Source organism: Microtus oregoni, unplaced genomic scaffold (genome assembly GCF_018167655.1).
Source record: "Microtus oregoni isolate MIOR12 unplaced genomic scaffold, Mior012 000019F_ref0000042, whole genome shotgun sequence".
Classification (NCBI taxonomy): Eukaryota; Metazoa; Chordata; class Mammalia; order Rodentia; family Cricetidae; genus Microtus; species Microtus oregoni.
Window position 1 is genome coordinate 35,084,135 of NW_024543078.1, and position 22,922 is coordinate 35,107,056.

General features: G+C 43.5%; 1 protein-coding gene across 2 annotated transcripts; it reads left to right on the forward strand.

Annotated features, from left to right (window-relative positions):
- The first annotated feature begins 8,302 nt into the window (after positions 1-8,302).
- On the forward strand, positions 8,303-21,394 carry LOC121459887 (coiled-coil domain-containing protein 117). Of its 2 annotated transcripts, none has more exons than XM_041669966.1 (5): positions 8,303-8,626; positions 9,040-9,093; positions 15,058-15,282; positions 15,663-15,800; positions 18,677-21,394. In XM_041669966.1, the coding sequence occupies exons 1-5, from the start codon at positions 8,445-8,447 to the stop codon at positions 18,912-18,914; spliced, it is 837 nt and encodes a 278-aa protein (XP_041525900.1). In that variant the 5' UTR covers positions 8,303-8,444; the 3' UTR covers positions 18,915-21,394. The 2 variants fall into 2 exon arrangements, with proteins under 2 accessions (XP_041525900.1, XP_041525901.1); XM_041669967.1 differs by having other exon boundaries at positions 9,043-9,093.
- Positions 21,395-22,922: the final 1,528 nt, after the last annotated feature.

The window sequence follows — 22,922 nt, forward strand, 5'->3', positions numbered from 1 at the left end:
ACAGAGTCTTGTTCTTACTTGTAAATGCCTAGCCTTACCTTGAATAATTTCTAGCCAGCTTTTCTTAACTTGTCCCATCTATCTTTTGCCTCTGGGCTTTTACCTTTCTCTGTTTCTGTATATCTTCTCTTTTTTATTCTGTGCCTGGCTGTGTAGCTGGGCGGCTGGCCCTCTTCTCTTACTCCTTGATCTCTCCTGCTTCCCCATCACTCTTTTTCTTCTTATATTTATTCTCTCTGCCTGCCAGATCCTCCTATCCGTCCTCCCGCCTTGCTGTTGCCTATTTAGCGCTTTATTAGACCAGCAGGTGTTTTAGACAGGCAAAGAATCACAGCCTCACAGAGTTAAACAAATGCAGTATAAAAGAATGCAACACATCTTTACATCATTAAACAAATGTTCCACAGCATAAACAAATGTAACACATCTTCAAATAATATTCCACAACACTTAAGGGAATTAAAATCATCTCTGCACTTAATGGGGCAATCCCTGGTTCTCACCCTAATCATTACCAAAAGTCTAAATGTTTAAAATCTGCCTAGGTTGACAAGGAATGTCAAGTAGACAGTGAGTATAAGAAACAGTGAATTTGAACTAGACTGTTGGCACAGTTAATGCTGCCAATGACATGACCTTGATTCACTTAGACAAGCCTCTGGCCCCATGAAAGGGAATATCCAAGTTAGACTAATAAGAATAACAAGAAAAAAAAGCCAGGCAGTGGTGGCACATGCCTTTAAACCCAGCACTCAGGAGGTAGAGGCAGGTAGATCTCTGTGAGTTCAAGGCCACCCTGTTCACAAGAGCTAGTTCCAGGACTGCTAGTATTGTTACATCAAGAAACCCTGTCTTGAAAAACCAAAATAAAATAAAATAAAAAACACCCAAAAGAAAACAAAAAAAGAATTTTGTGGAGCATTACTTTAACTATGTAGAGATGTGTTATATTTCTTTACACTGCATCTGTTTAACCATGTAAAGGTGTTACATCTGTTTATGCTGCATTTGTTTAGTGTGTTGCTGTTTCACTTGCCTATCTAAAGCACCTGATTGGTTTAATAAAACCTGAACAGCCAATAGTTAGACAGTAGAGGGATAGACAGTGCTGGCAGACAGAATAAGTAGGAAGAGAACTCCAGAGAGAGAGGAAGAAGCAAGAATGAGGGAGAAAGATAGGGAAAAGACCAGGGCCACGCAACTGCCAGACAGACAGACACACAGTAGGACATACAGAATGAAATAAAGGTAAAAAGCCCAAGGCAAAATGTATATGAAGAGAAACTAGTTTGAGTTAAAAAAGCTAGCCGGCAACAAGTCTGAACAAATACATAGTATATAACTAATTATATAACTAATATAATTAATAATTAGTCTCTGTGTCATGATTTGGGAGCCAGTTGTTGGCCAAGAGAAAGCCTGCTATACCCATGACAGGGAATATCTAGGTTAGACTAATAAGGTGAGGCAGCCTCCCTCAAAGTGGACTCCACCATTCCCTGTGTGGGGAAACTTACTCCTAAAGGAGAAAGGGAGCCTGCCCTGAGCAAGCATCTCCCTCTGCTGGCCGACTGCGTGCCTGACCAGCCGGCTGCTCAAGCTGCTGCTGGGAGCTGGGCATGAGCATGCATCGCCCTCTGCTGGCCGACTGTGCATGCATGTGACCAGCTGGCTGCTCAAGCTGCTGCCACCATGTCTCCCTCACCATGATGGTCTGTACCCTGGAAAGGAGTCTAAACAAACCTTCCTGAAGTTGCCTTGCCAGGTCCCTTAACGCCATCAATGACTAGCACAGCTGTGTCTTAGTTGAGGTTCAGATAGCAGGGTACTTAGCAAGAGCGACCAAGAGAACAGAGAGTGTACCAAGTTTTTCCCCAATGATTGCAAGGTTTCCCCTAATTACTCCTGATCAATTATCATAAAAACAAAAGGTTTCTCCCCAAGCCATACCTAGCTTCTTTTATCTCATGAAAATCGAAGATTCTCCAACTTTGTAGGCCCATTTCAGTCATGGAGCCTAACTGTTGTTTTAATTCAGAAACAAAATTGTAATATCTCTTGGTCCTGACTAACCTGTCTACTTGGTTTGGAAAGCATCAGAAGAGGCATGTTTAGTCAGCCATTGGTTCATGCCCACCAGACAGTCTCAGAGGCTGGGCAATGTTGTTCCTGTCCAGACGACTTAACCTGTAAGGCAGAATACCTGGCATCAGAATGAGGGGAAATGTCTAGGTTTAGATATTAGACAAGTTGCAGACCCTTCTAAGTCCTCTAACATTAATTCGGGCTGTCCCCAGTCGCAATGATTTTGTCAGTCAATGAACCGATGGTCTGTTCAGTTCCTCCTTTTCCTACGGTGTGGGAGCCAGGTGTCTAGGCATAACCAGCAGTCATGGCTGATTTTTGAGTGGGAATGATTAACTCCATCTTGGGGTCCCTTCCTGTGGCAAAGAGTCTGATTCCCCAGGTTTTCCAAAGACCATACTTATTTAAAGGAATTTTTCAAGAAGCCTTAATTTTACAAATCCAATTTTTGCAATGGAAACTCGCCTGTTTCTAGAACTAGGGGGCCCAGCCACAGGGCATGCATAGAATTGTAAACTCTGTATTCTATCACAAAAGATGATAAATTCCCATATCTTTGCTTTTTTCCATACAACCACTTAGAATGGGCATCCACAAATAAAAGTCAAGATGGAATATGGGTTTCTCAGTTTCCAGTGCAGGCCTGAGGGTGGTGGAGATTAGACCATGACCCAGTATTCATAGCCATGGTGCAAAACACAAGATTCAGAAGGAGGCAGTGGTCCAGGGAAGGGAAAACCCAAAGCCCCGATGAAACCTTAATCTCAACGGGTCCATAGTCCAGAGACAGCCCATTTGGAGCATCTGTGGCTTCCACTTTCTTGACCTGGGTGTGGTGGATCCGTGGTGTAATGCCAGCTACCTTCACAGCCATTGGAGTGCAGGAAACTACCAGGTAAAGTCCTTTCCAGGCTGGTTTCCGTGCCCCTGTGGCTACCAGCCTGACCCAGACAGCATCACTGGACTGCAACAAGAGGTAATTAGTGGTGGACACAGGTCGGCTGGGTCTCTATCGTCTCTAGGATAGTCCAGTGAATAGCTTTACGGAGGACTTGAGTGTTTGTAGTGACTTGAGAAAGGAACGCATAGAGTGCTTGCTTAGACAGTTCCGGATGTTAGAAATTTTCCTAATGTGAGCTCACTGCTGACGCAAAAATCCCAATCAAGTCAAATCACAACAAGCCAAATTAAAAGATATCCAGGTTTTAATGGGATTCCTGTGCTCTGGGGTGGCCCCGAGGAGAACTGGAAACGTGACCACCTGGTAGTTCCATGCTCAGCAAGAGGTGTAGCTGGAAAGGCATCCTGTGTACTGTCACCCTGGAGATGCCAGGCATCTGTCCCTTGGTTGGGGAAGGTGAGAAGGCAGGTGTCGTGTGAGGTCCTGTCCATTGAAGTTCAAGAGACTTAGGAGTTAGCCATGGATATCTCAACCCAGTAAAGGTGCACATGACCACACCAGCACACCAGGACTTTCCGGGGAGCAGTTTAAATAGACTGGGGAAGTGGTCAAGGTTTTGGCAGGCTACCTGGCACCTCCTCAGGAGAGGGCCCAAGGTTTGGCGGGCATAGGGACAGGGCCTCCAAAGATGGAGGCCCGAGACCGGGACTTACACCGTTCTCACCTGTAGTGTGGTTTCTAATTGTCTAGATGTCTCCAGGTTTAGTTTCCACTTCCTGTAAACCTTTTGTCAGCTCCATTCATCTCAGTTCATTCCTAGCTGTCAGGACAAACATGTTTCAACTCAGTGTGACAACCACAAAGTTGCAGGAAGATGACCACATAGTACCCTGTTCTAGAATTTCTGTTTGATACATAGAATCTCTCTATGCCCAGTGTGACCACCTAATAGTCTTAAGTAATTAAGATGAAGAATGTGTTCTTTGGATGAGTTCAGCACTGGTGCACCTGAAGCACAAAGACTTTGAGAGATGTTATACTCTTACACCTTCATCTCCCCTGAGATAAAACATAGGCCTCGGAGACACAGAGGGCACACACATTTGTGTACAAAACATCTACATATAAACACACATATATACATGTACATTTCTGTACTTATGTACACATAGACTCACAAATTGGTATAATTAAATGAATATACCTATGCATTGGACACAGAATATACACAGGCCTACAGATACATTCACGGACATATACACACAGAAAGATGTGGACATATAAACATTGTACATAGACACACATTTTCAAATGAATGCACGCATATGTACATATAAGCATGCAAGGGCGCATAAACAGACAAGAATATATGTGTGCAGACACAGGTATAAATATACACACATGAAACAAGTGAATATGTAAGTATAAGCACATATGTGTACACACACATCAATATGTATACATGTATCAATACATAGAGACAAAGGCACACATGTGCCTGCACATACATCTATGTTTGGGCACACATATATACATATGCATATGCATACATATGGAAATCATCGTGTGTTGTGGAATAACCTTTTTATACACTGTGAAAATTTGTCTTCACCAAGACACCTTCTTATTGGTTTAATAAAAAGCTAAACAGTCATTAGCGGCCGGGCGGTGGTGGCGCACGCCTTTAACCCCAGCACTCGGGAGGCAGAGGCAGGCGGATCTCTGTGAGTTCGAGACCAGCCTGGTCTACAAGAGCTAGTTCCAGGACAGGCTCCAAAAAACCACAGAGAAACCCTGTCTCGAAAAACCAAAAAAAAAAAAAAAAAACAGTCATTAGCAAGACAGGAGGTATAGTCAGGACAGCCAGACACTGGAAGAAGAGAGGCAGAGTCACCAGGAGATGCAGAGGGAGCAAAACATGCTGGAAGACAGCCACCATGACCAGAAGCACCAGATCATGAAAGAGTGGAAAGAAGTGGTCCAAGTCCCTGGAAGATCTCTGCCTATTCCTCAATATTAAGGGCTTAATATTTCTCTTTTATTAGTTAGGCCATCTCTCCATCATCCCTAGCCTCTATCTAAATCCTTCAGTCTCTCTGTGTGATGGCTAATCTTAGGTTTTAGGTTTAAATTACTGTGTTTAAGAGACCTATAAAACAAAAATGCCTCCAACCTATAAGCCCCACTTGCCCAAGACAGACAACTTCCCAGAATGCTGGAGGCTCCCACCCCCTTCCTGCTGTTTGCTGTTTGCCTCACTCTAAAATTCTCTAAAATGGATCGTCTTTCCTGTCCTTTCGCTCTACCCATGTAGTGCTTTAGTCCTTTTGTTTTGGTTTTCTCTCACAGCATCTGCTAATCTGGACCAGCTCTGTGTTTCCCTGGCTTCTACTGCCTATCTACACCGGGGTTTTTAAGTTGGTCAGCTGAGACAGGTTTCTAAAAGTGTTTTGTCTGTCTGTTTGAATAATGTGGCTACAGTATGTCTGTGTAAATATGTGAGTATGTTTTCATATTATGCTCAATTTATGTTTCTGTGTGCATGTGTGCTTGTTTTAAAATCAGTAAAATTTATAACTCCAGGCTAAAACAGCTCTGGAAAAATACAAAACACGTGAGTAATCTTCATTTTGACCTCTCTGCCATCTTGGGTAAGAATACCCACATATGCTAGTATTCTTTGACTTACATTTACTAGCATTGGTAAACTGTAACTAATTGGATTTAGTTTATATGCCCAGTTTAAAATAACAGGTAATAAATAACCCAATTCTCAAGTGCCTTTACAGATCTGAGAGTATGGCATTTAACAAAGGAGCTTCTAACTCAGAGACATGCCAGCTTCCGCAGCACCCTATAGCTCCTCCAAGAAGATGCATGGTTACAGAAGACCTTCTGCCTCCAGGCTTGCCTTTGGGTTTGGCAAAGCCAACCACACAGCAAAAAGCAGCCTTCCACCTCTTCAGCTTCCTGGATACTACTCATGGAATCAATGTTCTCATCCCACTGAGACAGGTAGACTAAATCCTCCACCAACCCCCCCCACACACACACAGGAAAATTTTTGGGCCTCTTGTACTCAGCAGCTAACGGCAAACACTGCTTCTAAGACTGGTGTTCTCCAAGGACTGGGAAGAGATTTGGGGTTGCCTGCGCAGCCAAAAAGTTGTCTCATTTTTGCTCATTCACCCCTCCCAGATCTGTCTAAAGGCATTTGATGACTTAGGTACTGGTAGCTCATTACTTTATTGGTTAAGTTTCCTGCTAGAATACAGACAGGTGTGCCTCTTTCACAGGTTTCATAGTCCAGGACTAACAGGTTTCCGGTGTGTCTTAAAAATCCAGAGTTTCCAATTCCCTATAATTGTCTTCTAAAATGTTTATACCTTTTAACCTAAAGCAATAGCCTTTTGCTATGACAGCAACATGTAAATCTGTTCCAGTTGTCTTACAGATACCTACAAGTTCTGGGGAAAAGTTCTGCTGCATTATCAAAAGAAAATCTGGTCTGGTAAAGGCTAACAGTCTCCAGAAAGTGTTTTAACCACTCTTCATTTTCAAGCATGTTTTACAAGTCACTCCTTCTGTCTGGGCCAAGACCAACTTACAAAGTGCTCCCCAGACAATGCCAAGCACCTGCACCAGCTCCTGGGACTTCACTATTGGTACAACTCTCCTGGATCAAGGACACCTACCAACTAAAATCTGGTTGTATCTGATACACCTGAGCCTCACCTGTACAACCAGGGCACTTCTCTGTTCCATTCTTTCTGGTAGTTAATGACTTCCCATGGCTAGCCCTATTCATATTCATATTCAATATTTTTTTCTCCTAGCCTCCTGCCTTCTCATCTCCCTCAAAAAGCAGCTGCCTGGCCGGGTGGTGGTGGTGGCGCATGCCTTTAATCCCAGCACTCGGGAGGCAGAGGCAGGCGGATCTCTGTGAGTACGAGACCAGCCTGGTCTACAAGAGCTAGTTCCAGGACAGGAACCAAAAGCCACGGAGAAACCCTGTCTCAAAAAATCAAAAAAAAAAAAAAAAAGCAGCTGCCTGAGGATTCCAGGATGACAGTAAACTGAATGCTGCTCCAGCCACTCCTCATGCTGAGCAGGAGCCCACCAACTCCCAGCTCCCCATCCCAAGTCGCCCCATGCCCGCAGGAAGTAACCAGACTTGACCCAAGTCTATATCCAAGAACTCTGGGATGTTTGGTCAAAAGTGAGACCCCAGCCTCTAGCATTTATCCTTTGAGCATCAATGGAGCAGGAAGCTTCATTTCAAGCCCCCTGCCCTGGGAGTCTCCTTGGCCTGGACTCCTCCTCTGGGAAAGCCAGCCAAACAGTGACCCTTCCCCAGGGAGGGTCAGGACCACTGTTTAGGCTGCTGCCCAGAAATGGAACAGGTGGTCTCCAGGTTTCACCTGGCCTTCCCTGCTCTCTTCCCCTCGTCTTCCCCTCGCCATGCTTTCCTGGTGCCACCCAGGAGCACTGCATTAAAAGTGGGCATCTTTTATTCTATCTAATTTGGTCGATTGGAATTATTTGCGTTGGTGGAGAGGCTCGTCTTAAGAATATTCCTAACACACATGAGAGCAAATGTATGTACCTGAGGGTGGTGTGCACACCAAGACCCACGGGTAGAAGAACAACTTTTTGGAGTTGGTTTCCATCCACCATAGGTTCTAGAATAATACTCCGGTGGTCAGGTCTCACCATTAGACATTTTGTTTTGTTTTGCTTTGATACAGGGTCTCTCTAGGTAACCGAGGCTGACCTGAAACTTGCTATGTAGACCAAAATGACCTCGAACTCACAGAGATTCTCCTGCCTCTGCCCTGGAACTGCTGGGATTAAATTGTGTGTACCACTATGCCCTGCTGCACCTTTAGATTTTTTTTAAAACGTATTTACTCCTCACCTCAACTCTGAAAACACTTTTATTATCCTGCTTTACTACAGAGGAAGTAGAGGCATATATAACTCCCCCCCCCCTTTTTGTGGGGGGTCGGGTCTCAAAAAAACCAGGCTAGCCTAGACCATGCTACATAGTCAAAGTTGGCCTCAAATGTTAGATCATCCTGTCTCCACGACGTAAGAGCTGGGAGGATAGTGATGAACCACCACGCCTAGCTCAAAGGTCGGGATTAGGACTCTGTCACCCTGAGCGCCTGCGGGACGACCTGACCTCCAGCGATCCGCCAAGAACATCGCCAGCCATCTTACTTGTAGTCCTCAAGAACCACAACTCCCGGCATGCCTCACGACAGCGGCCCACTATACATAACAAATCCCGACGTGTCTCTGGGCGGTCCGGAGTGGAGGGTTCTAGAAGGCGTGACGTGGGGGGTCGAAGCGGGTTCGGAGGCGGGTTCTTGTGGGCAGCGGCGGTGGCCGCCACTGCGGGACCTGAGGATACACTAGCGACTGGGGTGGCGTACGCAGCCTCGTCTTGGAAGCCATGGCGGCGCTCGGCCGGCCCTTCAGCGGCCTCCCTCTGAGTGGCAGCGCGGAGTTCCTGCAGCCGTCGCCGGCCTTCGCGGGCCGGGCCTTCCCGCCAGGAGCCACCGGCCCCGACCTGGCCCCGCGGCCGGGCGCCCGCGTTGCGCCTAGCGGCCCGGGCGGGAGAGCAGCGCGCGGACGGTGAGGAGCAGGTGGGGCGGGCCCGTTACCCCGCGGGACGTTAACCGTGAGTCCCGGGTCGCCGGCTTGGCGACCCACCGAGGGTCCTCGGGCCTGGCCGCTCCCTCTACACGCACGGCCGCTGGCCGGGACAACTTTGAGAGTCTCTGGGACACCGCGATTCCTCATCGGCCCAGAAATGGGACCTGGAGCGAGTGCAGAACTGTCACTACCCCGACAGAAGTGACAACTTCAGATTTCCTAGTCTGGTTATTTAGAGTCCTCCGCAAGACATGACTGATCTTGGGCACAGAGAAGGGATATGCAGTTTGTGGCGGGAGATCCCGATAAGTAGAGCGAGAACGACGGGATGCAGAAATCTTATATATTTAAGTTACTGTCTCAGTTGACTGATTTGTTTTTGTTTGTTCCAGCAGTGTTTCCATTCACTGTAGAAAGAAACACAAGCGATTGGCGGAGGATGAAGAGTAAGTTTCAGGACCATTTGTCCTCTTTGTGATCGCTGTTAGCTTAACACACGTATCCTAATTTAAGTGGAAAAGGTGAAGCATATGTGTCTCTTCTAAACTACTGACACTGTGTGCCTTTTAGGGGCAGGAACTGGGTAGCAGTCAGGTAGAGAAAAACTCACTTTGTAACCAATGTAATGTTTGAATTTTAAACTGTGTCATTATAGACACAGAATTTGGGGTGGGGGAACATCAAAAGATATAAATTGGAAAGAGTTTGTGTTCTTGACAAGAGGTAACCTTGTAACCTGTTTCTTCTGAGGAAAATAGAAGTCCAGAAACTTTATGACCATGTGTGTTTCAGTTGTTAGCTTTTGTAGCTAACTACCCTTTCACACTGCAATGCCTAGGGGGCTGGGCTTCCTTTGTCTCTGCTATCTTGCAGCTTATTCCAAATGAGTGTATACAAGGTCCACCTGTTGGGTTTTGATTTTAGAGACAGCCTCACTATGTAATCCACCTAGTGAGAAACTCACTTTGTAGAGCAGGCTAACCTCAGACTTAGAGATCTGCTTGCCTCTGCCTGTTGAGATTAAATGTCACCACACCTCAAGACCTGCTTGTTTGCTTTGTTTTTGTTTGTTTGTTTGTTTTGTCCCCCCCCCCCCACACACACAGGATTTCTCTGTAACTTTGAAGCCTGTCCTAGAACTAGCTCTTGTGGACCAGGCTGCCTCTGCCTCCCGGGTGCTGCTGGGACTAAAGGCATGTGCCACCACCGCCCGGCTCTTTTCTTATTTTTTATTATTGCATATGTGCACAAATGCCATGGTATGTATGTTAGAGAACAACGTTTGGAAGTTGATTCTCTCCCACCATGTGGGCTCTAGGATCAAATTCGAGTTGTCAGTTTGAGGGCAAGCATCTTTACTTACTTTGGTTTTCCTTAAGCTCTCCCCCATTGAGCTTCATTTATCCCAAGCCCTGTCCTGGAGAATTTACCTGCCTGTTTGGTTCTACCCCCACCCCTTGTAAAAACCGAATTCTTTTCTGAGATTGATGGCTCACTCCAGTAATTCCAACATTCTGAGGGTGAGATCATGGAGTGTGAGGCCAGCCCTGCGCTATATAAAATAAACAAAAGCCAGTAATCTCAGCTCTTTGAGGAAGATGGAGGCAGGAGGATTAGACATTCAAGACCATCCTCAGTAACAGATTGACTTGCTGCCTGCTTAGACTCTGGCTTAAAAAGAATTTTAAAAAAACTTTGAATTGGCCAGATTTGTTGATGCTTAGACTCATAATTAAAAAAAAAACAATGCTTGAAGGTTGTTTATTTTTATGAATAGTGAGTAAAGGTAGACTTGGGGTACAGGGAGCAGAAGTAGATCTTGGATGTTGTTTCTTAAGTATCATTCACCTTTTATTTGTTTTGAGGCAAGGTCTCATTCTGCCCTCGAGTATGTGGAAGCCAAAGGTTGACATCAGGGGTCTTCCTCAGTTGCACTTCATGTTATATTTTGAGACAGGATATCTCACTTGAGCCCAGAACTTGCATTTTGCTTACTCTGTGAATCCCATCTCTTCTGTGCCCTAAATTACAGTGGGCTACCATACCTACCTGTCATCAAGTATATTCTCTTTTTTATTCTGGCCGGCATGTGTTTTATCCACAGAGCTGTCTCCCTAACTGCCCATCTAGTTTTTGAAGCAGGGTTTCTCACTGGTTTGGAGCTCACCATTAAGCTGAGGTGAGGGGGTCAAGCAGATCCCAGGGGGATTGTTCTCGCTGCCCCTCTGGTGCTACTTTTACGAGTCACCATGCTTGACATTTTTTATGTTGGTTCTGGGGAATTGAACTCAGGTCCTCATACTTTCATGACAAACACTCTTCCCTCCGAACTGTTTACCCCAGTCCAAAACATTGCCTTAAATCAATTCCTAGATTGGCGCGGGGGGGGGGGGGGGGGGGGGGGGGGGTTGTTCCCTTAGGGTTGCTTTAGAAAACACAAGAACCTTTTTTGTTGTTGTTTGTTTTTTCGTAATGCTCTAGATTGTTGAATTATTGATTCTAGTGTTTGCTTAACGTGTACAAACTAACACACCTTTAATCCAGTGCCTGGGAGGCAGAGGCAGGCAGATCTCTCTGTGTTTAAAGCTAGTCTGGTCTGCAGAATGAGTTCCAAGATAGCCAGAGACACAGAGAAACCCTAGGGGGTAGGGAGGGGGGTAGAAACTATCAGTTTAAAAAGTTAACTACCTTTGATTTGTGAATGGAGAGATTGAGGCCTTGAGGGAGATGGCTTAGACATTAGGGTATGTACCCAGATGTGTACTGCTGAGTTTGCCACCTTTATTCTTCTTCTCAGTATCTAGAAGCCTTTCAGTTGTGTTTCACTTTTATTTGTGTGTGAGTGTGCATTCATGCATGTATGTATGCTGATGCTCGGAGCCCGGGAAGTGGTAGAGTCCCTGGAGCTGAAGTTGTAGGTGGTTGTGAGCCACCTGATGCGGGTGCTGGGAACTGAACTTGGGTCTTGCAGTTGCGGTGCATACTCTTAAGCCAGCTCCTAGATGCCTTTTAGTTCATGTTTTCTTTAGATCTTAACCACTATTGATCTTCAGTTATTAGCAGAGCAAGCCTACAATCACGAAATAACCTAAAAATCAAAGAACTATTTCGTAGATGAATTGTTACTCTGGGAAATTGCCTTTTCTGTCTCAATTTATGCTTTTTCTCAGCTGGTGTTTCACAGGCATGCTCTACCACATCCAGCCTAAAGCAGCAGCTGCTGCTGCTGCTGCTGCTGCTGCTGCTGCTGCTGCTGCTGCTGCTGCTGCTGCTGCTTCTTCTTCTTCTTCTTCTTCTTCTTCTTCTTCTTCTTCTTCTTCTTTTTTCTTGACAGAATTTCATGTAATTCTGGCTGTCCTAGACATTAGTTAGGGACAGACAGCCAAAGGCAAGATATTTGTGCTAATGGTCTGTTCTTATGGTACTTGAAGCATACTTTAGTAGATGCATGTGTTTAAGGACATATAGGGTGACAGCCAGATGCTTTCTCATGTGGGTCAGGGAATATGATGCAGCAATGTTAAAATGTAGCTGGGGCAGAATTGCTTTGTCTTTTCAATATGTGTGGGTGTTCTGCCTGTGTTTATGTCTGTGCACCAACCAGGTATGTGCCTGGTGCTTTTAGAGATCAGGACAGAGTGTAGAATTCCCTGGAACTGGAATTACAGATATTTGTGGGTACTGGAAATTGAACCTGTGTCCACTGGATAATGCTCTTGACTGCTGAGCCACCTCTCCAGCCCTACTTTGTCTTTTTTGTTGCTTTGCTTCCCACTTGATCTTTCCTACAGATTTTTTCCTTTAAAAGGTTAAAGTCTTAGAGGTGTTGCATAAATTAGTAAAAAAGGAAAAAGAAAAAGAAAATTTCTCAGAGAAGCTGTGAAGGGAAAAAAGACATGATATTCTAGCTGTAGAAAAAAAACTAAAGATTTTTAGATGTAAATGGAGACTGCGCTTTTATTTCCCAGCTGCCCAGACCTAAATAGTCACACAGAAACTATATTAATTACAACACTGTTTGGCCAATGGCTCAGGCATATTTCTAGCTAGCTCTTATATCTTAACTCATTTCTGTTATTTTATATTTTACCGTGAGGCTCCTGGTTTGTTACCTCACATTGATTTCTGGGAGGCAACATGGTGCCTGCCTGACTCCACCTTCATTCTCCCTGCATTCAGTTTTGTTTCCCCCCCCCCCCCAGCTATATTCTGCCCTGCCATAGGCCAAAGCAGCTTCTTTATTAACCAATGGTAATAAAACATATTTATAGCATACAGAGGGGAATCCTTCATCATCTCCCCTTTTCTGTGTAAATAAAAGGAAGATTTTAACTTTAACATAGTAAAATTATATATAACAAAACAGATATCAAGCAAGAATTACAGTTAAAATATTTAGTCTATTTGTAGAAAATTTTCTGTCATCTGTTTTATCTTTGTGAGTCTAAAGTTTCATATCTAATTTATCTTTTATCATAACTAAGGAATGCCAGCCAGTGGTGGCACACACCTTTAATCCCAGCATGTGGGAGGCAGACGCAGGTGGATCTCTGTGAGTTCGAGGCCAGCCTAGTCTACGAGAGTTAGTTGCAGGACAGGTTCCAAAGCTACAGAGAAACCCTGGTCTCAAAAAAAAAGAAAAACCAACAACAAAAACAAAAAAAAGCATAATTAACAAAAACTGTAACTCTCTTCAACTCCATCAAAGACCCCAGAAGGATATAATATTACCTAAGTAAATAGGAAGTGCATTGTAAGCAACTTCCAAAACTCTAGAATTGACAGAGATATTTCACTGCCTGGACAGTCACTCAAAGTTCTTCTGTAACGTTGGGGCATCCATCTTCAGCCTACCTGTCCATAGTATCTGGCAGGATTTTCCATGAAGCAGGACATTTGGAAGACTGCTTTGCCAGTATTGGCAGTTTGTCAGTCATTTTCTTCTGTACCCTGCAGAATGTCTAGCAGACTCTTTTTTTATGAAGCAGGAACCCTGAAAGACTGCCCACCGTCTTTTGGCAAGTTCAGCAGTCATTTTTCTGTGGGTCCTATATGTCTAGTTCATATAGCATACTGTCAAAGCAGTCCAGGCAAGAGCAGTTTCTTGCCCAAATGGCTAGACTATCACATTGAAGGCAGATTCCATAATGAGTTTTTTCAATGCCATCGACCTCTGTGAAGTAATTAGTGCTGCCAGAAGCAGACTCACAGTCAGGAAAAGTCTTCAGGTTTTTAAAACCTTTTAAATGCCATATTCTTTTTTTTGTTGTTGTTGTTGTTTTTGTTTTTCGAGACAGGGTTTCTCTGTGGTTTTGGAGCCTGTCCTGGAACTAGCACTTGTAGACCAGGCTGGTCTCGAACTCACAGAGATCCGCCTGCCTCTGCCTCCCGAGTGCTGGGATTAAAGGCATGCGCCACCACCGCCCGGCCTAAATGCCATATTCTTTCTGTAGGTCTTTGAAGTATTTGAAGGTTACCTACCCATCTGAAATATATCTATATCTAGTTAAACCTAACTAACATGACTGTAAGTTTAACTGTTATAGACAACTGTTCATTTGTATTAACTATACATTACATTTTTTAAATGAGCTGCATAAACATACCTTAAACAAGGTATTACTCGTTTCCCGGCCACCCAGGCCCAAATAATCACATGAAAACTATATTAATTACAACACTGACCAACAGCTCAGGGGTATTTCTAGCTAGCTAGCTCTTACATCTTACATTAACCCATTTCTATTTTATATTTTACCACGAGACTGGTGGTTTGTTACCTCACATCTTGCTTTTTGGAAGGCTACCTGACTCCACCATTTTTCTTCCTGCATTCAGTTTAGTTTACTGCCTAGTTACATTCTGCCCTCCATAGGCGAAAGAAACTTCTTTATTAATCAATGGCAATAAAACATGTTCATAGCATACAAAGGGAAATCCCACATTATTTATATTTAAGAATTTGATTTAAAAAGATAATAATAATAAATTGGGACTGCAGAGACAGCTCAGCACTTGTTCTTGCAGAAGACCCTCAGGTTGAATTCCAAGCACCCACATAGTCACTCATAGAAGTCCATAATTCCAGTTCTGGGTATCTGAGACCTCTTCTGACCTCCACAGGCACACGTGGTACACATACATGCTGTCAGAACACTCAAACATAATAAATAGATCTTTTTTAAAACTGAATAAATTGGAACTGGGCATGTATCCTTAATCCCAGCCCTCCAGGCAAAGGCAGGCAGAGAACTCTGGATGAGGACAACCAAGGACACATAGTGAGAATTTATCTCAAGAAAAAAAGAATTATTTTTAATTGACTAGAAAAATGTCTGAATTTCATCTGTAATAGGGTTTTTAACTTTTTTCCCTTCTTTTTCTTCCTACTGCTTTCACCTTCCTCCTAGGTGTCCATTAAGAAAGAAGCGATTGACTGAAGCTGAACTCTGTACAGTTGCTAATGAATGGGCTCTCGACACACACCAGGGTGTAGAAGGTCATGGGGTAAACACGTGTCCTAGTGGCCTTTCCGTACCCAGCATGCTAGATGCTGTCTGTGAAGAAATGGATCAGACAACCACAGAAGCACAGTGTGAAGTTGCCCGCAGGAGGCTTCAAGAGATTGAGGACAGGTACTGACAGTGTGTGTTGCAAGGTTTGCTGCGGCTCCTGAGCCCCAGCACTCTTAAGCAGTCAGGGGCATCATTTGATGATTCTAGAGATCAAGGTATGAGAAATACTTCAGGGTGGTAGAACAAGCTCTTACAGCTCAACTCAGCAGTTCTCCAGTACACATTATTCAAACTTAACTTCATTCTAGAACTTTGTTACATGAATTACTGAACAACTCTTCCCACCGAGGTGGAAAAAGTAGCCTCATTCGGTCTTATAGCCTCTTACTATAACACCTGTGATTTTACTCTTCGAATTTTAAATTTTGGTTATTTACTGCAAGAACATATAATACTTTGACTAATTTTTTTCCTTTCTCTGTTTCTACTTCATTATTTAGGATAATTGACGAAGATGAAGAGGTTGAAAGTGACAGAAATGTTAGTCACCTCCCAAGTCTTGTCCTTTCAGACACCATGAAAACGGGTTTGAAGAGGGAATTTGATGAAGTCTTCACAAAGAAGATGATTGAGTCCATGTAAGTTACGGTGCATATCATTTCCAATAACTGATCCAGTACCTGGGAAAGGGTCAGTATCAAAGCCCATCAGTTCTTACATGAAGACTAGGAACTACATTTTGAAACCTCTGGTTTATCTGGTTTTCTTAGTTACTCAGACACAGCATGGAGACCTAGGAAACAAAGTGATGTGTCAAATGAGTCCAACAATTAAATTAGTTATCTCAAAGCCTACAAACCGTAGAATAGCCATTTGGGGCCATTTTAGAGTATTTAGCTCATTTTGTTTTGGGGAGTGGAAATGTTACTGTGTGGCCCAAGCTAGGTTCAAATTCGCAGCCTCCCTGCTACCACTTCTTTTGCTTTTGATTTAAAGCTTGGTTTGAGCTAGGCATGGTGGCTTACACAGGTAGCCCCAGCAGCATTAAAGAGGCAGAGATATTAGTTTCTGATCTACATAGTGAATTCCAGGCCAGCCAGGTCTATGTAGTGAGATTTTTTCTCAATAAAAGGAGGGAAGAATGACAAAACATAGTTTTAGGATGAATGTGATCGTGCAAAGCCAGACTAAGAGGTCTGTGTCTAAAAATAAATAAATAAATGAATAAAATAGGGATTAGGGAAGTGGCTCTTGGTGGAGTACTTGCCATGCCCTAGGTTCCATCCTTAGTGCCACAAAAAAGAAAAACAGAAAATAAACTCATAGTTTAATGAGCTCAGTTAACTGGTTTGTCATGTTTCCAGAGTAGAAGCACAGAAGCAGCAGGCGAGAAAACAGGCTTAGGGTGGGGAGTAGAGACTAACAGGAGAGACTAAGGAAGGAAACGGTGGCAAACACAAGCCTGCCAAGCAAAGTGGCAGACTGGAGAGAGCTCGGCCTAGTGTGCAGGTCTCAGTCCTCGTTGTCTGCTGTGCAGGGTAACAGGCAAGCTGAAAAGTACATGGAAGTACCACCTGGGAAACCTAGACTTAGTACTCACTGAGTGTAAGTTAGGCTCTGAAAAGGGCTCTTGGGACCCAGACCTCAATAGTGCTGGGTATAGACGGAGTGGAAGCCGTTCAGCTACTGCTTGGTGGGAGGGCCAGAAGGTTTTCAGTCAGGCCCTAGCTTACGTTTATAATTAACTACTCGGGCCTGAGGGTGTTTAAATAGTGTGGCCAACATGTATGCAGGTCACATCGCCCTCCTGTTCAAAATAGTGTCTGCTGCTCATGGTAGTTTTCCAAAACTGGGCCTTTGAGAATAGTCTTCTTTGTCATTTCTTCTTCTTTAGTTCTGGTCCCCAGATGATTTTCCTAGAAAATCTACTTTGGAGATCAGATGGGTTCTTATGTAGCACAGACTAGCCTAGAACTTCTGGCCCTCCTGCCTGTACCTCTCTGAAGTGCTGGGATTACAGGCACTGCTCGCAGCTGTGGCTAGGAGAAGTACACGTTTGTGCATATCTCGTATAATTGTTTTGGTTTAACTGCAAAACATTCCACTTCATAACAATATGAAACAAAAAGCCTCAAAAATTAATATGCTGGTCCAGGATTTCATTTTTATTTATAATTTAATATGTGACAGTTACCCACAGGGCTAGGGAAGTAGTGTAGTACTAGAACAGTTGCTCACTTTACATGAGACTCAGTACCACAATTCAAAGCTTAAAAAACTGTAGTCATGCAGATCTGCTCATTAAAAAGTCTGTGTATCATGACTAGTGATGTAGCTCAGTGGTCCTTAGCATGTGAGGGGCCTTAGCTCCATCGCCAGCACCCCACTTCAAGTTACAGCATTAAATTAAATCTAAGGACCGGTTTTTCTTTCTTTTTTTGTTGTTATTGAGACAGGGTCTCTCTGTATAGTCCTGGATATCCTAGACATTGATATGTAGACCCAACTTGCCTTGAACTCAGAGGTCTGCCTGCCTCCTACCTCCTGAGTGCTGGAACTAAAGGCTTGCGCCATTGCTCCCAGCTCAGGGGTCCTGGTTTTTGCCTGGATATTTTATATTATTGCTATTTATGGTTTAAAAATATAAGCATGGCTAGTGAGGTTGCTAAGAAGTGGAACTCTTACATGTGTGAGGTCCTGCCTTCAATCTCCGGCACATCAGAGAAAAAATTACATATGGAATGGTGAATGTATTTGAGGACCTGGGAATAATGCTCACTTCTTAGGGGATGTACTGCTCTTGCAGAGGACTGGAGTTCAATAACTGACACCCACAGCACCCACATCAGTGGGCACCTACTACACATACATTCATGTTTCCATACAGACACAACACACACACACACACACTTTTTTTTTTTTTTCCAGTTTTTCAAAACAGGGTTTCTCTGTAGCTTTGGAGCCTGTCCTGGAACTAGCTCCTGTAGACCAAGCTGGCCTTGAACTCACAGAGATCCTTCTGCCCCTACTTCCCAAGTGCTGGGATTAAAGGTGTGTCCCACCACTGCCTAGTGCGTGCACGCGCGCACATGCGCGCGCACACACACACACACACACACACACACACACACACATATTTAAGTCCAGTTTGAATTCTCCTAAATATCTCTAGCTCTCTTTTAAAGCTAAACAAAACAAAATGTAGATAGCTTCACGTTTTGTGTATCCTTGTACAGTGACCATGCTAACACCTACCGTTCCAAGGTTAGTCTATCTGCTGCTGAAGTGAACTCTTATTTTTAATTAAAAGATATAAATGTATATAATGAGAACTGATGAAAGACATCAGGATGAAAATAACAGTGAGACTGTGGCAGTAGTTACGTGGATAGAGATACAAAAGAACAGCAGGCCAGCACTTTGAGGACCACTAGGTCTTAACTGGAGGGTGTGGAATAGTGAGATTTGCATGTCCTAAAGTTTTTTTTATAGACATCTGTATTTAACTTCCCAGGAGCCGTCCTTCTATGGAGCTTGTGCTCTGGAAACCTCTCCCTGAACTCCTTTCTGAGAAGCCAAAGCCATCTTCTAACCCTAAGAACTACGTGGGAGAGAGCCAGACGAAGCGTGCAGCTGCCAGCACTGCCTTTCCACAGAGAACTGAACTGCTGCTAGAACCTCGGCACACAGACACACCGCTTTACCACACTCTGGAGACAGCTGCTAGCACAGAAGAGGAGATGGAGCTCTAGAGACCAGTTTCTACTCCGACTTGGCAAGTTCTAGAAGGCTCCTGTGTTGAGTAATGAGCCTGCCTGTATAGTATAGGGACCTGAAAGTTTTATGAAACGGGTGTAATATCTCCACCTGTGATTTGGGGTAGGACTGTCATTGTGGGTAGCCATTTATTGAATTCAACTTTTTGCCAAGGAAGCTTATCTCAAGGGAAATACAGTTTTCTAACAGGCTTATCCAAGAAATGTTACAGTCTCTTTAAAGACAACCATAGACGCTGAATGTGTTACAGTGACTTAAGTCATCTGTCACATTGTTGAAGCCATTCATTCTTAAGATGATTTTATACAGAGGAACGCTCTCAATTGCCACTGTACCCTGACAGCAGAATATTGAGCTTCTTGTAGTGGTAACTGTACGCTTGGGGAGCAGGAGGGGAAAAAGCAGTAGTTTGGGTCTCTTGCAAAGGACTTGAAGGCACAAGGAAACTTGTGTTGGAGGCAGGTCGGTATAGCTGTTATTACTCAAGCAGTAGCCCTTGGTCTCCTCTAATGGCTGATAAGCTCAGTTGCTCAGTAATGTTTACACCTCAGTTAACTTTAAGTCGTTGATTAAAAGAATGTGAGGTAACCCTTGTGTGACTCGCCAGTGAAAGAAAGGTCTTTTCATGAGGACGTGCAGTGACAGCTAAACCCAGTGTTGGTAACTTCTAGAGTTTAGAAAGGGAAGCTTACACTTGTATTAGCAAGTTGAGTTTTTTAAATGTTGGTTTTGAAACAGTGAATTGGCTGAGAATAAATGGGCAAGTGTCTTGGAGATTTAATAGCTCATTGTCCGGTGCTTAAGCTATTGTACAGTAAGCCTAAAAGTTAGTAGGAGATGGCTTCCTGCCAGCAGGAAATCTTTACCCTTTGAGTACCCGAACCAGGCTCAAGGTGTTCTTTGGGAATAACCAGGGTTAAAGTTTTTAATTTCTCAGGAAGAGCTCTTCAGCATGGCAGGACATGTAATGAAGGTTTGGCAGCTCCTTCTGCGCTGTAGAGCAGTCTGTGTAAGGTGGTGGCTCTTTTCCACAGCAGAGCACCTCAGTTTTCATTTTCTGGGGTTCTTCTCCCTTTGTAGGGGGAAGAAAAGAAAAAGATTTATGCCGAGTAGAGGTGAATTTTTAGAAACTAGCTTCCAGGCATTTTTGCAACCCATGCTGAAATCCCTCCTGTGGACGGCATAGAAGTCAAGTCTGTCCGGTGGACTGTTTCTTTTGCCTATTCTTGCTCTCTCTCTTTCTGTCTGGATGTCAGGAAAAGGTGTAATGTTTAATATTTAAACAAAAAAATATTTATGTCTACACAATAAAATTACTCCAGCTTCAAACCAGTATTGAAACCAGGTGGAAACCAGCTAATTGTTTCTTCCCCCTCAGACTCAGAGGTGAGCGAAACTGTCTTCTTCTGTTGAAATGTGCAAATGTTTGGCTCATGTCATTTGAAAAACTCTTGACTTGTTTAATGGGACCAACGTGTAAAGTTTTATAGCCTTAAAGAAATCTCTATGCTAAGACATCTTACCTTAGTACAATTTAGAAGCATGTAGGGACTGCCCAGAGTTTGGAGTTAGCCCGTGTTAGAGTGGGAAGGAAGTGACAGCTTTCCAGAGGGCACAGACACCAGGGCCACCTCTCATCAAAGGCCTGAAGTGGCTTTGATGCATTTGGTAACCACTGAAGAGAAGAGGCGGCTTTTAACGAAGACACAAACAGAACTTTTCAGGAGTCCTTATCTGACATGACCCTTATTTCTGCAGGAAAGTGATGTTTCATGCTCCTTTGTGGACTTTATCTTCTTGCACATGTTTGTACAAAAAGTCTTGTTCATCCTTGTGGTGCTGGCTCATCTGTTTCCACGGCCCCAATGCCTCTGTGTCCTGTTTTCTAGCATAAGGCTTTGGCTTTGCCTTAAGGTTTTCCTAGGGAATTAACGGTCTTTTCATCTTGTATAGTTTTTGAAGCATGGATCAAACACTGCTCTGTATGCTAATGTGTGAAGGTCAGCAATTATCTAAAGCAGGTGAGCGTCAATGAACAAATGTGTGTTTCTCCCAGTTTGAGTCAGGTGTGTTGGGGTTTGTTTTGTTTCTTTTTGGATTCTTAGTTTGGGTTTTTGTTGTTCTTAATATGAAGAAATAATGAGAATCCAGTTCTCATAATTTAAATCATTCAAAAACTGCTCATTCTGAAAAGATAAAATATAAAATTTAAAAACAAGTAGGACAGGAAGGACTTAGACTAAGTATCTGCAAGGGACATTAACCAGCAGGTTCATTTGCTACTCTGGATCTGGACCCTAACTTTAATAGTGACAAGAATGGTACAATACTAAGAACATTCTGGAAGATGGTGTCAATTTTGCTTTAAAAATGAGACTCTGGTTTTTCTGTATGTTATTGTTTTCAATAAAACTCAAGTGTTTTGAACTTTTTAAAGTATCTTTAATCTTGTACATAAGGAAATGAAATAATTTTTTCTTGCTTTCCTTTAAATTTTAATTAAGGTAGCATTCCTATCAGTGAAAAACTCACACTTGTCCTGAACTTAGATACTGTTGGGTTAAAAGTGAGCAGTTTCTAAAATAGACAGGCTGTTTTGCCTTTGTAAATATACCTGCAGCCTGCTTCTGCCTGAGCAGGTCACTGCTGGGGTCCTTGTGACTAATCCTTCAGTGTTCATATGTGAAGCTGAAGGGACTTGGAACCTTAGAGATAACGGCTTGGCGGTCTGTGATGTTGGTGCATGCTGTTCTCAGCTAAGAGCCGACAGTCACTGGGTGGCAGTATTGCCTGCATATTTGCAATTATTCTTTGATAACTGGATCTCTTACTGGTGAGGCAAGTAGTTTAGCTTTGGGTTGCAGAAAACAAGACACTGTTTTATTTTAATCAAACTTTGAAAACCATGGTAAAAGTTATCTAACATAACTGGTTGGAAACCAAGATTAGAATAGATGGTGACTGTTCAGTATCTAACCAGCTCAGTGGGTCCAGGATTTAAGTACAAGATGAACAGATACTCGAGGAAGTGCAGGTTTGGGTGTGTTGGTTTGGTTCTGTTAGTCCTCTACTTCCTCATACTAGTGGTGGCATTTTAGAGATGCATTTTGAACAGTGCTGAAACTCAAACTCTTGCAAGATACTGATGTTGACTTTTCAGCATTGGTTTGGTGGGTAAGCCAGTCATCCTACTTCATGAATGCAGAAGTCAAAACAGTTGCTAGGGAAGGGAGAGTCGTTTTCTTCAGAGGTGTAGCCACTGGTAAGTTGCCTATGCTACAGTAAACCTCTCCACCCATGCTCATATAAGCAACCTTAGTTAAACTCAGTGGGATATACTCATACAAGATAGAAGGGGGTATTATTAGGAAGAGGGGGTCCAATGGGAGAGAGATGAAGATAATGAGGTAAATATGATTAAAACACATAAATAGGAGATTGTCAAAGAATAAAAATTTTTAAGTCTCAAGGGTAAAACATGGGGTGATACAGTCCTCTAATCCCAGCATTTGGAGAGGTAGATGATGGAAGATGCCAAGTATAGAACCATTGTCTGCTCCATACTGAGTTTGAGCTCAGCCTGGGCTGCATGAGACCCTGTCTCAAACAAACAGGGTCTGGTGGGATGGGTCAGTCAGTAAAGTACTTGGCTTGCAAGCAGGATAACCTGAGTTCAGATCCCTAACACCCATGTTAAAGGGGTGGAAGGTGCGTATCTGTCATCCCAGCACTTGGGAAGGCAGACATAGGAGGATCCCTGAGGCTTGTTGGCCAACTAGTCTACCTGAATTTGTGAGCTCCAGGTTCAATTTGAGATCTTGTCTCAAGATGGATACTGATTGCACCAGATATGTGATGTTGACCTCTGACCCAACACCGTACCTTTGGGAATGTATACCTATATATGGACATGTATACAAAAACATAGATACCATCTCTAAAGTAAAGAGTAAAGATTGAGTTTCTTAAGTTTCTAGGAGACA